This window comes from Dreissena polymorpha, chromosome 1 (assembly GCF_020536995.1).
Source record: "Dreissena polymorpha isolate Duluth1 chromosome 1, UMN_Dpol_1.0, whole genome shotgun sequence".
NCBI classification, from domain to species: Eukaryota; Metazoa; Mollusca; class Bivalvia; order Myida; family Dreissenidae; genus Dreissena; species Dreissena polymorpha.
The window spans coordinates 155,675,342-155,692,322 of NC_068355.1; the positions used below are offsets into that span (position 1 = coordinate 155,675,342).

The following is a 16,981-nucleotide window of genomic DNA, read 5'->3' on the forward strand; positions in this document are numbered from 1 at the left end:
ACATGCATTGAACCCCATTGTCCCAGTGCAGACTGCACAGGTTAACCAGGGATGATACTTCATGCACATGCATTGAACCCCATTGTCCCAGTGCAGACTGCACAGGTTAACTAGGGATGATACTTCATGCACATGCATTGAACCCCATTGTGCAGACTGCACAGGTTAACTAGGGATGATACTTCATGCACATGCATTGAACCCCATTGTGCAGACTGCACAGGTTAACTAGGGATGATACTTCATGCACATGCATTGAACCCCATTGTGCAGACTGCACAGGTTAACTAGGGATGATACTTCATGCACATGCATTGAACCCCATTGTCCCAGAGCTGACTGCACAGGTTAACTAGGGATGATACTTCATGCACATGCATTGAACACCATTGTCCCAGAGCATGGCTCATTTCGTTTACTTAATACATCTATAACAAATAAAGCTAATGTTAATTGTGTGTTTGTGCACTTATTTTCTTTGTTTTATATCACCTTTATTACAGGTGCATTTTATTCTTTGTCATCAATTACAGGAACACGACTTCTATATCGCTCCACTGACTAATTTCAAAGCAGAATCATTTATTATTTTCTGAATGGGCCAAGATGTCTGAAATATTTGCAAGGTTTCTTTTTCGCTACATAGATTTACAGAAACCTGCCATTTCCCCCTTACACAGGCAACCATGGTTTTCTACAGAAAGTGCCCATATTGGATCTCAAAAGAGATACGAGTAGAATAAATGTTCTGAGCAAGTTTTATGATATTTCAGAAAAAAAGCCCTACAGGAAAAATAGTCCTGCCCTCTGGTTGTTATACTTTTTTATTAGCTTGAACCATTTTTGACCTTCCCAACAACATTTTTTCTTTAAATATTCCTAGTTACCTATTTTTTAATTTCATGTGACCTAGTTTTGAACCAGACCAAGAAATCATTGTGCACAAAGTTCTGATGAAGTTTCTTGGACTCAAGATTGGGCAATCAATAAGGCCTCAAAATGTTGCTACAGCATGATGGTCAATGCATGACCCACAAAAGGCAATCAGAAAAGCTAACCATGAGCATGCTATGCTAAGATAAGCTACCAATTGACCCAAAAATGTGATTGAACTGCTATGGCATTAGCTCACTGGCCGTCAGTTATTACTGCTTAGAACAAGATTCATTTAACAAAATCAAGTAATAATAAAACTGTTGAGTGTTTCCTTGATGACAGTTGCATGCAACTGTCTATTAAAAGTACCAATATATTATTAAGCCAAATTGCAAAGCTGCCCCAAAGTTTAAAACACACATAAGTGACGTTGTGTGTAAAGTTTTACATTAACAAGAGCACCGCCTTGCGGGTGCAGACCGCTCATCTATTTTCTTTTTAAAGGTGAAGGGACTCTCATTTTCAATCACAAAGGAGGGAGGGGTGGAGTGAAGAGCGGTGCATTGTGTGGGGGTGTGGACATTTATTACATTTTCTTCCAAAAATGCGAAAAAAAGGAAAAAAAAAATCGGGGGGGGGGGGGGGGGGGGGGGGGGGGTGGGGGGTGGGGGGGGTGGGGGGGGGGGGGATTCTTGGGTGCGATGGTTGGACGGTATTTCAAACATAAAATAATAAAAATAAATATTTGTGTTTTTTAACCGTTTCATAAAAAAAAATGGGGGGGGGGGGGGGGCGAGGTGGGGGGGTATAGTGTGAGGGTGTGGTGGTAATTTGTGAGATGATCTTAAAAAAAAAAAAAAAAAAATAGGGGGGGGGGGGGGGGGGGGTGGGGGGATTCGGGTGGGGGGAGGGGGGGTGGGGGGGATTCTTGGGTGCGATGGTTGGACGGTATTTCAAACATAAAATAATCAAAATAAATAGTTTTGTTTTTTAACCGTTTAAAAAAAAAATTGGGGAGGGGGTGGGGTGGGGGGGGGGTATAGTGTGAGAGTGTGGTGGTCATTTGTGAGATGATCTTAAAAAAAAAAAAAAAAAAAAAAAAAAAAAAAAATAGGGGGGGGGGGGGGTTGTGGGGGGGGGGGGGGGCACGGGCGATGGTTTGGGTGGAGTCTATTGTGGTATGTCAGGTAAGAGTAGTTTTGTCAAAGTATCAATCAAATCTAATCATAAATAAAGAAGTTATGGCAATTTTAGAGAAATTTAATAATTTGACCTTGAGAGTCAAGGTCATTCAAAGGTCAAGGTAAAATTCAACTTGCCAGGTACAGTAACCTCATGATAGCATGAAAGTATTTGAAGTTTGAAAGCAATAGCCTTGATACTTAAGAAGTAAAGTGGATCGAAACACAAAATTTAACCATATATTCAAAGTTACTAAGTCAAAAAAGGGCCATAATTCCGTAAAAATGACATCCAGAGTTATGCAACTTGTCCTTTTACTGTACCCTTATGATAGTTTGCGAGTGTTCCAAGAATGATAGCAATATCTATGATACTTTAGGGGTAAAGTGGACCAAAACACAAAACTTAACCAAACTTTCAATTTTCTAAGTATAAAGGGCCCATAATTCCGTCCAAATGCCAGTCAGAGTTACATAACTTTGCCTGCACAGTCCCCTTACGGTAGTTAGTAAGTGTTGCAAGTATGAAAGCAATAGCTTTGATACTTAAGGAATAAAATGGACCTTAACACAAAACTTAACCAAAATTTTCAATTTTCTAAGTATAAAAAGGGCACATAATTCTGTCAAAATGAAAGCCAGAGTTATCTAACTTTGCGTGCCCAGTCCCCTCATGATAGTAAGTAAGTGTACCAAGTTTGAATGCAATAGCATTGATACTTTCTGAAAAAAGTGGACCTAAACGCAAAACTTAACCAAAATTTTCAATTTTCTAAGTATAAAAAGGGCACATAATTCAGTCAAAATGCACGCCAGAGTTATCTAACTTTGCCTGCCCAGTCCCCTCATGATAGTAAGTAAGTGTACCAAGTTTGAATGCAATAGCATTGATACTTTCTGAGAAAAGTGGACCTAAACGCAAAACTTAACCGGACGCCGACGCCGACGCAGACGCCGACGCCGACGCCGACGCCAAGGTGATGACAATAGCTCATAATTTTTTTTCAAAAAATAGATGAGCTAATAAACAAGAGATGTGTTTGTCAGAAACACAATGCCCCCTACTGCGCTGCTTTGAAGCCATATATTTGACCTTTGACCTTGAAGGATTACCTTGACCTTTCACCACTCAAAATGTGCAGCTCCATGAGATACACATGCAAGTAAAATATCAAGTTGCTATCTTCAATAATGCAAAACTTTAACCAAGGTTTAAGTTTTCCACAGAATGACAGACAGACAGGTAAAAAAAACAGTATTCCCCCAATCATTCGATCTGGGGGCATAAAAAAGCCTTTTGTTTGTTTATTTAGTAGCCATACTTAATGTACAATTACTTTATAAGCATGCATACAAAATTAAATAATTAACTAGAGCTTTGTCACTGACATAACGAATACCCCTACATGCCGCATTGACACAGAATACGGACTGACCAACCGACAGACAGACTGACAGACAGACAGACCAACAGACAAGTTCACTCCTATATACACCCCAAAACCTTGTTTGGAGGTATAAAAATGAAAATGAGTGTACTTAATAATGCTAAGTTATACTAAAATAAAACATGGTCACATTTGTCACAGACATAACGAATACCCCCACATGCCGCATTGACACAGAATATTGTTCATGTTGTCTTCACAAAAAACAGCGGGCACATTGCTCAATGTTTTAAACACACCCCTTGACCTTGTTTATGACCTGACATGGCCCATGTTCGAACTTGACCTACACATCATCTAAATACAACTTCTGACCAATATGGTGAAGATCAGATGAAAACTACTTGAATTAGAGAGCGGACACCATGCTGAATGTGTAAAACGTACTAAGTGACCCTGTGACCTAGTTTTTGATCTGGCATGGCCCATGTTCGAACTTGGCCTTAAGTTCATCTATATAAAACTTCTGGCCAAGTTTGGTGAAGATGGGATGAAAACTACCCGGTACTTAATTGGAGAATTGACACCATGCTGAATGTTAAAAAACACACAAAGTGACCCTGTGACCTAGTTTTACGCCCCGCATGGCTCATGTTCAAACTTGGCGTAGAGATCATCTAGATAAAACTTCTGACCAAGTTTGGTTAAGATACTGGATGAAAACTACTTGAATTAAAGAGCAGATAACATGCTGAATGACCTGCCATGACCCATGTTCGAACTTGGCCTATACATCATCTAGATACAACTTCTAACCAAGTTTGGTGAAGATCGGTGAAAACAACTTTAATAAGAGAGTGGACACTTAATAGGGACTGACCAACCGACAGCCAGACCGACAGACAAGTTCACTCCTATATACCCCCCAAAACTTCGTTTGTGGAGGTATAAAAATGAAAATGAGTGTACTTAATAATGCAAAGTTATACTAAAATAAAACATGGTTGAATGATTCACAACACATTAAAAGAACGTGACAGTGAGGCATCCGACATAAAAAGGTGTGGAAGTACCTTACAAGTCATCAAGGCTGCATGCAGCCAACATTTAATTATAAGAGCAATATTTTACAGCTTGAAACATGTTCGGATGCAAATGCATACACACTACATGAACAATGACCAAAGCATGCAGCACTGTAGGAATGCGAATGATGAAAGCAGTATCCACTTGAGTAAAATGACAATGACTGGCCATTCCACAACATTAACATGGCTTGCAACAATTCACATAAATAAATAAAACTCTCTGGCATGATGACTTGAATGTTAACTAGAAATGGCGCGGCAGAGGCCGACGCGTATCCCCACGCCGAATGTTTGACCTAGGTGTGCCCCAGGGTTGGTAATGGGGCCATGCATAGCTGAGATTGACCGTATTGTCATAAGAGAAGTTCATCATCAATTAGAAGTGAATTGGTGTAGAAATGAAGAAGTTATAGTAAAAGGCAATTTTGGGTGGGTGTGACATATGTGGGCAGGGCGCCCCAGGGTTGGTAATTGTGCCATGCATAGTTGAGATTGACCGTATTGTCATAAGAGAAGATCAGTATCAATTTGAAGTGAATCGGTGTAGAAATGAAGAAATTATAGTAAAAGGCAATTTTGGGCGGGTGTGGTCTATGTGGGCGGGGCCCCAAGGTTGGTAATTGGGCCATGCATAGTTGAGATTGACCGTATTGTCATAAGAGAGGTTCAGTATCAATTTGAAGTGAATTGGTGTAGAAATAAAGAAATTATAGTAAAAGGCAATTTTGGGTGGGTGTGGTCTATGTGGGCGGGGCGCCCCAGGGTTGGTAATGGGGCCATGCATAGTTGAGATTGACTGTATTGTCATAAGAGAAGTTCAATATCAATTTGAAGTGAATCGGTGTAGAAATGAAGAAATTATAGTAAAGGCAATTTTGGGTGGGTGTGGTCTATGTGGGCGGGGCCCCAGGGTTGGTTATGGGGCCATGCATAGTTGAGATTGACCCTAATGTCATAAGAGAAGTTCAGTATCAATTTGAAGTGAATCGGTGTAGAAAAGAAGAAATTATAGTAAAGGCAATTTTGGGTGGGTGTGGTCTATGTGGGCGGGGCCCCAGGGTTGGTTATGGGGCCATGCATAGTTGAGATTGACCCTAATGTCATAACAAAAGTTCAGTATCAATTTGAAGTGAATCCGTGTAGAAATGAAAAAATTATAGTAAATGGAATTTTTTGGTGGGTGTGGCCTATGTGGGCGGGCGCCCCAGGGTTGGGATTGGGGCCATGCATAGTTGAGATTGACCCTAATGCCATAACAAAAGTTCAGTATCAATTTGAAGTGAATCCGTGTAGAAATGAAAAAATTATAGTAAATGGAAATTTTTGGTGGGTGTGGCCTATGTGGGCAGGGCGCCCCAGGGTTGGGAATGGGGCCATGCATGGTTGAGATTGACCGTATTGTCATAAGAGAGGTCCAGTATCAATTTGAAGTGAATCGGTGTAGAAATAAAGAAGTAAATGTAAAATAACCTAAAAAAATGAGTGATAATTTCTGACGCGGCCCCACCCCAACCGCTATAACTTTTGACCCAGGGGTCAGATCAAAATTCCAAATAGTGCAGGGTCGCACATATGCTCATAGCTACCATGTGTGTAAGTTTCAAGGTTCTAGTGCTTTTAGTGTAGGAGGAGATAGTGGCCAGGACGGACGGACAGACAGACAGACAGACAGACGGACGGACGGCGGAGATAACCACAATATCCCCACCTTTTTTTCAAAAAGCGTGGGGATAAAAACCAGAATATACAACTACTGATTATAAATTATGTATGTTATCTTCCATGTTTATGCCTATATCTCAGTGTATTTGTTGATATTGTGTCTGCCTAACAACAGGAAGGTCACGGGTTTGATACCCGTAGTGGTAGCGTTTTTAGATCTCCTCGGAAGAAGCAAATTACTGATTCTTACCAGGAAACTGACTAGGAGAGTTACGATAAGCCTAAGGCTTTCTATGCAATCGCAATGAAATAAACAAGTTTTAAGTGATTCATACAGGAGTAGAAAGTCATTGTTTCATGAGACTATACAAACTTCTAGATTTACTACTTCTATATTGATAATATTTACAACAACAATGAAAAACAAACAGTAGGCTCTAACAATGATTTAGGCATACAGGAGGACAGTGCAAAGTGCATACAATATGCACATTTGTGCAAACAATATGCAGACAAAAGGCCGACAATATGCCAGACAATGGGAGCAAACCTTTTTTGACATCGTGGTTGTATTCTGAAACAACACACACCAGTAAATACAAAGAGCTGTCAGAAACACAAAATACATTTGAGCAGCGTTCTAGGAAAAACAGGCTTAATGCAGTCAGCAGAGGCTAATCTCAAACAACACTTTTCACTTTTATGGAAGTTTTGTTAAAAGGAAAACTCTCCTAAAATCAATATTCCTGTACGTGACAAATTTGGGACGATACTTTACTCACGTGTATTCAGCCTAATTTTCCTACCGACTGGCTCAAATGTAGAATTACAAACAGCAGAATGTTACTATATCTACAATGATTTACATGTGGAACATCACACTTGTTCAGGAATATTGACATTGGGAAAGATTTACACTTTATAAACAAATTTTTTAGGTAGAGCACATTCTCTACCATCCTAAATAAAACACTGCTTATTTCAAGGCAAAATGACATAGATTTGACAAATTCTCAAACTGGGTTTAACAATCAACAATTCTTAAAAATATTTTTGTTAAACCAACATTTGAATTACCAGAACCCAAAATTATATAACTGTGTGCTCTTTACTGTTAAAAAAGATTTTCAAAAAATATATACAAGTAAATGTTAGAAGATTAAATTTAAACTTAAACAATACAAATTATTGAAACTGTAAGTTATGTCACTATTTGAGATCCCTAGTTGAAAGCAGCAAATTGGTCGAACAAATGTGAGTTTCTGAAAAGGAAGTGTATGTTTGAAGTATTAATTCAAGACTTCCAGGCTTCCTTCACATAACTGCAAACATCAATACAACAGCTGTCGCAAATTAATCAATTAAAACAGCAAAATACCTGTATACAGCAGCATTTTCAATGTATGCTGAATCTTGTTATTTTTATGCAGCTGAATTTTCCTGTTTTACGTAATAATAACCTCCTGTGCAATACATTAAGGAAACTGTTTTCCAAAAAAACAAGAGATGTGTTTGTCAGAAACACAATGCCCCCTACTGCGCTGCTTTGATACATGTTTTTTTACCTTTGACCTTGAAGGATGACCTTACCCTTTCACCACTCAAAATGTGCAGCTCCATGAGATACACATGCATGCCAAATATCAAGTTGCTATGCGAAGGGACATAGAAGTAATGAGAATTTTTCCAAACCTAAATGCGAAACCTAAGAACAGACCTCCTTCGGGGGCATAAAAACCACACACTTTCATATACACTTGAGAAATTCAATTAAAAATTAAGTTCAGAAAATGCTTTTAGAAATGCATTTATTTTGGCTTTTTCCCATTGAATTCTTAATGTTGATCCATCAAGACCTTGTCTTTTGACTTCAATGTTTTCATAAAACTATGAAATCTTTTCTACAGATATGTGTCTAAATATACACTTTTTTCTTCCTACCGTGTTCCATAAGGCCATCAGCTGGTTTGTCAGGTTAGGGCTGGAATGGAAGATGAGATCATCTGTCACTTGGAATTGCAGAGTGACCTTCCTGAAGGTCATGCCCCCATCAACTGTCACGTACATGAAGCTGCCTTCTCCAACCAGGTACACCTGAAACAAACATTTAAACCAGTATATTTATAATGCAGGTGCATTAAGTGTTGTCGCAGATTAGCAGATTAGGTTAATCAGGTATGACACTCTGTGTTTATAAGTCTCTTTCAAATGAATATCCAGTCTAGGTAAAAAGTGTTGTACCTAATAAGCCTGTAAGACTGTATAGGCTCATCTTGGGCTACAACTTAACGCACATGCATTTAGCCCATTTATCCCAGGGCGGACTAATTTTGTCTTGATTGTATCAAAACCTTAGGCTTGTACTGTCTTGCCCCAGTCCATTTGCACGCCTATACCAGACCCCACAACTGGATTATTTGATATCTAATTGTTACTTAATCTTACATAATTTACCACAGACAATTACGCTCAAAAGTAACAGGCATTCTTAGTGGTTAATAATTTTTTAAGGGAGACGGATTTTGAGACGAACAGTGTTCACAGTTGTGGGGCAAGAACTTTGCTTTGGAATCATGTTGAGAACACTCCTTTATTAATCATAGGACCAGGCACCTCCATGGTCGCATAGAAGACATCACCACTACATCTTTGTGTAATGGATTATAGGGTTAGGTTGTGCAAACGATTGCCTTTTAATTTCCTATATGCCTACAAACATAGTGCTGCTGTGATTTTGGTGACCATTAGTTCAGTCAGACAATTTTAAAAATAAAATGTTTCACAAAAATAGATTTCCTGACAAGACGAGAAATGCTCCCTTAGACCAATAATGCCCCCCCGCCCCCCCCCCCCCCCCCCCCCCTTAAATGACTGGTTACACTAATTATTTTTCACCCACAACTACACACTGGAATTAAACTGTTGTTGTATAGTAGTCGTTAAAATATTACATGTATAATGATTTAAAGCAATTACAACAATATCATGCAACACATAATGGTAAAGTAACCAACATGTGTTAGTGTGCTAAATTAATTTTACGCAGAAAGGTATTTGCATTTCATCAATTGCTTAACATTCCTTTATACTTACATACAACATCTACATAAAAATGTCAAGTCTGCAATTTAATATCTAATAAACGAAGTGCTGTTAGCAAACAAATTATAAAACATATCATTGATTCAATATTTAAAAGCTAAGTTAAATCCCTGATTAATACAAATACAATTAGATCACAAAGGGGGGCTTAGTCTTTGGAATTATAGATTATAAGAAACCCAACACAAATATTTGTTCTTGCCCAGTTATTGTTCATTGTTTGTTGGACAGGTCAAGTATATGACCAAGAAAAGGAAATTAAAGACTTTTAATTTAATGAAGAATTATGCATTCTGATATCAGCATAGTGCTTTTTACAACACATATCTGACACAAGCAAACAATCATGATATTATGTTGTATAATTTTGAAGAAAATTTCCTTTAACAGTTTTCGACAAACCAACCTTTTTGGGGTCCAGGGGATGTCTCTGTAGACCGTTGTGTCTCTTAATCAGCCCAGTTATGTTCTGTTGATTTGTCAAGTTGATGTAGGTTACACCAAAGTCAGTGCTGAAAACATGCTAACAGTTTACCGGTATGTAGCCTTAAGGCTTAAACAACATTTAAGCAATATTTTGAAGATTTTTAAATCAATGTTATTATGTATTATGATGTTAAAAGTTGTAAATGTATTTTATTTAAAATATTTTTAACATTATGTGAAAATGGTTTGAAGTACTGGCGCACATAATATTTCAGTAAAACTGCACATAAAATTTCAATAAATCATCACTAGCACCAACCCACCTCCTGAAGACAGTGTTGGCAATGGTAGACCCTGTCAAGGGATTGGAATCACTTGTCACAATGATTATCGTCTGAAAAACACAGCAAAGCCATTCTACGAATCACAGGGAATATATTACAAACATACCATCATGTTTTACTGTATACTTTTGAGAAGAATAAAATGGAGCACATTTTTATAAATATAACTAGGCGTAAGCATTCTTGAGTTATCATCCGCAAACCATTTCACTGTTTCGAGTCACTGTGACCTTGACCTTTGACCTAGTGACCTAAAAATCAATAGGGTTCATCTGCCAGTCATGATCAATGTACCTATGAAGTTTCGTGATCCTAGGCCTAAGCATTTTTGAGTTATCATCCGGAAGCCATTTTACTATTTTGAGTCGCTGTGACCTTTGACCTAGTGACCTGAAAACCAATAGGGTTCATCTGCCAGTCATGATCAATGTACCTATGAAGTTTCATGATCCTAGGCCTAAGCGTTCTTGAGTTATCATCCGGAAACCATCTGGTGGACGGACCGACAGACCGACGGACCGACCGACATGTGCAAAACAATATACCCCCTCTTCTCCAAAGGGGGGCATAAAAATTAATAAATCTAATATTAACAAGAGCTGTCAGAGGACAGCGCCCTGACTATTCAAGTGCTTGACAGTATAACGTAACCCATTATGGGGAAATTTTTCATATTTAATAAAGTCAAGGTAATATAGTCATATTCTAAATGGAAGAGGACCATAATTGAAACATACTCATCCTAAAGGTTTAAAGAAGTTGTACTTTTTAGACGATTCTGACTTCAGGTATATTTTCCACAATCTATTGAACATTTGTAAAGACATAAAACAAACTAATAAGATTTTATTTCAAGTTTGATAGCAATAGCTTGACTGGGATGGATAGTCCTTGAAAAATAAAATAAATAAATATTATTTTTTTACCATGTTTCAAAAAAAAATTGGGGGGGGGGTTGGGGGGGGGTTGGGGTGGCGGTGGAGAAGGGGGTATAATGTGGGTGTGTGGTCATTTTATTTATTAGATGATCGTGGGGGATGGTTTGGGTGGAGTCCATTGTGTTATGTCGGGTAAGTATTGTTTTGTCAAAGTATGAATCAAATCGGATCATAAATAAAGAAGTTATGGCAATTTAAGAAAATATTATTAAATTGACCTTTTGAGTCAAGGTCATTTGAAGGTCAAGTTCAACTTGCCAAGTACAACACCCTCATGATAGTAAAAAAAAGTTTTTGAAGTTTGAAAGCAATAGCCTTGATACTTTAGAAGTAAAAAGGATCTAAACACAAAATTTAACAAAATATTCAAAGTTAAGTCAAAAAAGGGCCATAATTCCGTCAAAATGCCAACCAGAGTTATGCAACTTGTCCTGTACAGTCCTCTTATGATAGTTAGGAAGTGTTCCAAGTCTGAAAGCAATAGCTATGATACTTTTGGAGTAACATGGACCAAAACACAAAACTTCATCAAATTTTCAATTTTCTATGTATAAAAGGGGCCATAATTCTGTTAAAATGCCAACCAGAGTTACATAACTTTGCCTGCACAGTCCCCTTATGATAGTTAGTAAGTGTTGCACGTATGAAAGCAATAGCTTTGATACTTTAGGAATAAAGTGAACCTAAACACAAAACTTAAACAAATTTTTAATATTCTAAGTGAACAAATGGCCATAATTCTTACATAATGCTTGATACAGTTGTCTGCACTTGTTTATAGGTTGGGGTCATGTTGGTAAAGAAGTATGCAAAATATAAAAGCAAAATGTCAAGGGACTTAGAAAATATTTGAGGTGGTACGCAAACTTTAACATAGATTTATCAATAATAAGGCCATAATTCTTAAAAAATGCCTGATACAGTTGTCTGCTCTTGTTTATAGGTTAGGGTCATGTCGGTAAAGAAGTATGCAAAATATAAAAGTAGTATGTCAAGGAACTTTAACATTCCAACGCTCACACTCACGCAGACGCCGGGGTGAAAAGGATAGCTCCACTATATTATATTTCATATATACAATGTAATAGTCAAGCTAAAAATCATAATTTATTTCTGACAGTTCTAATAATAATGATCCATCTCATCAGAACCATAAATAGTGGCAAATACCTAATTATATGTATGCACTATGTGCTAAATTAAAAAATTCAAATTCAATTAAAAAACTGCTAAATACTCAAAACAAATACTAAATATATGCACTGTGTGGTATCAATTATAATAATTCAATTCTAATCATAATAGACTGAAAAATTATCAATAATTAAATAAATTATTTATTGATCAATGGTAAACAAATGTACAATACTAATTAAATGGAGAACTGCTGTTTTTTAATGTAATTTCAATCTAGTTCGCAACAGATATTTGACATTTTATCAGCGAAGCACACATTTGAAGCTTTATTAATTTCAAATTTAAAGGTTACTATCATCTATAACTTAAACTTTGTTATATATTACCCCATCATTTTCTCCTGCCCATCTATAATTTAAACTTTGTTATATATTACCCCATCATTTTCTCCTGCCCATGCCAGAGCCATTACTGTCTTGGTTTCATTGACAAACTCAAGCTGAAAATAAAGAAAATAAAAAAATTACACGAAAGTGCAAACAGAGCTAACAAATTGACAAGAAAGCAAGAACAAATACAAAGTAGACTGAGACTTAAAGGGATCTTTTCACGCTTTGGTAAATTGACAAAATTGAAAAAAGTTGTTTCAGATTCGCAAATTTTCGTTTTAGTTATGATATAAGTGAGGAAACAGTAATTCTGAACATTTACCATGCTCTAATATAGCCATTATATGCATCTTTTGACGATTTTAAAACCTAAAAATTATAAAGCGTTGCAACGAGAAACGATTGAATAATTTGGAGAGTTCTGTTTTTGTCGTTAAATTGTGTGCACCTACGAAGATTGCTTATATAAGGTATAAAATACGTCTAGTATATGTACTCGGCGGAATAGCTCAGTAGGCTAAAGCGGTTTTACTTCAGGATTCTGGCAGGACTCCAGGGGTCACTGGTTCGAAACCTGCTCCTGGCAATGTTCTTTTCCTTTTTTTAATTTTATTCTTGATTTTTTTACTGGAGCTTTTACGATCCAATGTCTACATTTATCAATATAAAGCATTTAATGAATAAGTTAAAAAAATGCCAAAATCTGTGAAAAGGCCCCTTTAAACAATTTAGTCATTTATAACTTTACTGAAAGAAATATTTGTCTGAAGTCTCTTGAAGGCATAATTTAGCTGCAAGATGTTTCCATTTCAAAACAATAACAAGAAATGTTCAAGCTGAAAGTTAATACATTGAATTAAGAAATATGATATTGCCAGGAAAATAAATTGTCAATGTATTTAAAAAAAATTTAGTTGACCAAATTTTTTTTTTAAGCAAGGTCCTTATCTACAGTGAGGTCGTCAGTTCCAAAAATTCTCTTGTTTAAAAAACAAATCAAAATTCACTTGACATTTTCAAAACAAATCTTACCACTTTTTGGTAAATAAATTGTGCAGTCATGTACAATAACATTTGATGTTTTTTTCCACAAAAACGGAAGTAAACAGACAACTCTAAACAGTTGCAGGGTTGACTATCACACCCACAAACATACGGCCTAGTGCGAAGTTTCTTGATGCAATCAAAAACTTTCCTACACCAACTGACATAACTGGTGCTAGAGCTTGGTTTGGGCTGATCGATCAGGGGGCATATGCATTTGCCATGACAAAACAGATGCAGCCATTCCAGGCTCTCTTGAAGCCGTCAACTGTGTTTGATTGGACAGATGAACTTGATGAACTGTTTCGCAAGTCCAAAGAAGTCATCATCAAGGAAATGAAAGAAGGTGTTCGCCTGTTAGATCCCACTCATGTAACATGCTTGGCCACAGACTGGTCTGTTTACGGCATTTGTTTCTTCATGATGCAGAAGTACTGTCAGTGTCCCAACAAGACTCCTACCTGCTGTCAGGACGGCTGGAAACTGTGCCTCATTGGGAGCCGATTCACTCATCCTGCTGAAAGCCGGTATGCTCTTATCGAAAGTGAGGCCTTAGCAGTTGTATATGCACTTCATCAGACACGCTACTATGTCCTGGGATGTGAGGACCTCATTGTATCTACAGACCACAAACCACTCCTCCAAAACTTGAATGACAGGTCACTCACTGACATCAGTTACAGACGACTTCTCAATCTAAAGGAGAAGACGCTCTGCTATAGGTTCACAATGGTGCATGTTCCCGGTAAGAAGAAGCTTGGACCAGATGCAGCTTCGAGACATCCGACAGAATGTCCAGAGCGTCTGGTGTTGCCTGGTGATACAGAAAAAGAAGTGGATACATCTTGTCAAGACACACTGCCCTGCTTGTACCAGCATGCAGATGATATTGATGTGGCTGATGACTTCTCTACGGTCGCAGCTGCAACATGTACTCTTAATGCTGTTGTTTCAGTTGTCATATGGGACAAGGTATGTGAGGCCACAACATCAGACCCTACCTTTCAAAGCCTTATCAACTTCCTGGAGAGCGGATTTCCAGATGACTGTAGAGAACTACCAGCAGCACTGCGTCCTTATCATCGGTTTGCAGCAAGCTTAAGTGTCTCGGACGGTGTGGTTCTAATGGGCCAAAGAATAGTCATTCCCCCACCACTTCGTCAGTCAATTCTCAATGCACTCCATGCAGCTCACCAAGGAGTTAGTGCAATGCCTGCAAGGGCCATGGATTCTGTGTACTGGCCAGATATCACAATTGACATTGCAAGGATAAGGGACCAGTGTACGCATTGCCATCGGACGGCTAAGTCAAACCCTATGCAGCTCCCGTCAGACCTAACCTTGCCAGACTACCCGTTTCAGATGATATGCAGTGACTATTTCACCTTCAACTGTAAAGAATATGTGGTCATTGTAGACAGGTACTCCAACTGGCCTATGGTACACAGATCAGAGTCAGGTGCAGAAGGCTTTGTGAAACGGCTAAGGGAGACATTTGTTACGTTCGGCATTCCTGAGGAACTAACGTCTGATGGGAGACCACAGTACACATCTGGAAAAACTCAAGCGTTCTTAAAGCCTGGGGAGTTCGACACAGAATTTCATCTGTCGCAAACCCACATGCCAACTGTAGGGCTGAGCTAGCGGTTCACTCCTTTCTATACCCCTTGCACACCAGGCTTATCAAGAACACCCACTGTAGAACAATCAGAAGAGGTAGTCGCCAATGGCTCCACTCCAGTCACAGCTACTCAGCCAAAGGTGTCTGTGCCTACTACTCCACCTGATGATTTGGGCACGCCTGTCAGCCCTGGCACAGATCCAATAAGGACCACCAATCACGGGCGTCAAGCAGGGATGCCATCCACACCATCATCGCCAGAAATTCCTAACACGCCTCTTAACCACAGCTCAGCACCGCCAAGGGGCTCATCGACAGGACTACAAAGACCACTGCCAACCAGTGATTCCATGCCACAGTCAACCGACCATCCAGTGCTGAATCCCAAGCGCCTTAGTTTTGGTCAACCGAACAATAAGACCCCTATGCCAACTGAGACCCGAGTACCGTGTGCTCTTGCTCGTCTTCAACCGCACAACCAGGCTGGGCGTAAAGAAGCACCTCTTCTACCTTTGAGACAGGGCATTGAGGGATAGCCTTGTATTGATTAGGAATGTGATTTGTGATCGAAATGTGTAGACAATCTGTGTAGACAATCCGTCTTTGATGGCCTTGTTCCATAATTATAGTGATTCAGTTTTGATGGCAGCCCACTACATTGTATTAACTATTCCATCAATTATAGTGGGGTCATATGGTGAAATGATTGTTCACTTTTTGATAAAAGCAACAAACTTGGCACATTTGTAGATATAAGTATTTTATTCAATTTTAGCTATGGACCCATCTCCAATTTTCAAGATGGCCGCCATTTTCAAGATGGCCGCCAAGATGGCCGTCAAAATTTAGGAAATTACATGTTACTGCCATATTTGATTAAAATATTCTGTTTTGGGCATTGACATTAGCTGTTTTATGGTATTAATTAATGAACATATGTTTCTACATGAAAAAATGAATCAAATATTGCATATAAGTCAAAATGGCTTCCAAAATGGCCGCCTAAAGTACCAAAAAATAGGATTACTCAAATCTATAATTTCAATACTCATTGAACGTATGCTATGTTAGCAAATGTTTTTCTTTTTTTTTGTATTTACAGATATCTCATTTGTATAATATTCTCAACATATTGTGTCAGTCCTTAAATAAAGAAATAACTGCATTCAACGAGTTCACCCTTCCAGACCTTAAAGCTGCCTTAAAATCTAACTGCGGTCACATCCTCCACCACATATGGTGCTTGTATTCAGGTAAATTGTTCACTTTTTGATAAAAGCAACACACTTTGCTCATTGATAGTTTAAAGTATTTAAGACAAAATAGGCTATGGACCCAATTCATATTTTTCAAATTGGCCGCCAACCTAAAACCTCAAAAAAGGAGAAAATATTGAGGTGCTGATTTTTTGTTGCGATCTTTTACAAATCAAATGAAATATTACAATACTTTATTACTAATTATGCTGATTATAAACAAGGGCTGTTTGTAAAACATGCATGCCCCCCATATGGGCTGTCTGTTGTAGTGGCAGCCATTGTGTGAATACGTTTTTTGTCACTGTGACCTTGACCTTTGACCTAGTGACCTGAAAATCAATAGGGGTCATCTGTGAGTCACGATCAATGTACCTATGAAGTGTCATGATCCTAAGCGAAAGCGTTCTTGAGTTATCATCCGAAAATCATTTTACTATTTCGGGTCACCGTGACCTTGACCTTTGACCTTGTGACCTCAAAATCAATAGGGGTCATCTGCGAGTCATGATCAATCTACCTGTGAAGT

At 38.3% G+C, this 16,981-nt stretch overlaps 1 protein-coding gene across 13 annotated transcripts in view; it reads right to left on the minus strand.

Moving 5' to 3' along the window:
- LOC127856922 (sortilin-like) overlaps positions 1-16,981 on the minus strand; it is a 219,561-nt gene that overhangs the window by 41,228 nt on the left and 161,352 nt on the right. For 3 of the 13 annotated variants that reach the window (XR_008038239.1, XR_008038238.1, XM_052393123.1), the window contains exons 3-6: positions 10,047-10,117; positions 9,704-9,809; positions 8,137-8,289; positions 6,746-6,769 (exon numbers count right to left, since the gene is read on the minus strand). The exons of 7 other annotated variants lie outside the window; for them this stretch is intronic. Coding sequence is in view for 4 of the 6 variants with exons in the window: in XM_052393123.1 (XP_052249083.1) it covers positions 6,746-6,769; positions 8,137-8,289; positions 9,704-9,809; positions 10,047-10,117 (354 nt within the window). In the remaining 2 variants the exon portion in view is untranslated. Of the gene's footprint in view, positions 1-6,745; positions 6,770-8,136; positions 8,290-9,703; positions 9,810-10,046; positions 10,118-12,528; positions 12,545-12,578; positions 12,678-16,981 lie in introns of those variants that run through there. 3 more of the 13 variants (XM_052393190.1, XM_052393205.1, XM_052393151.1) reach the window with 3 other exon arrangements.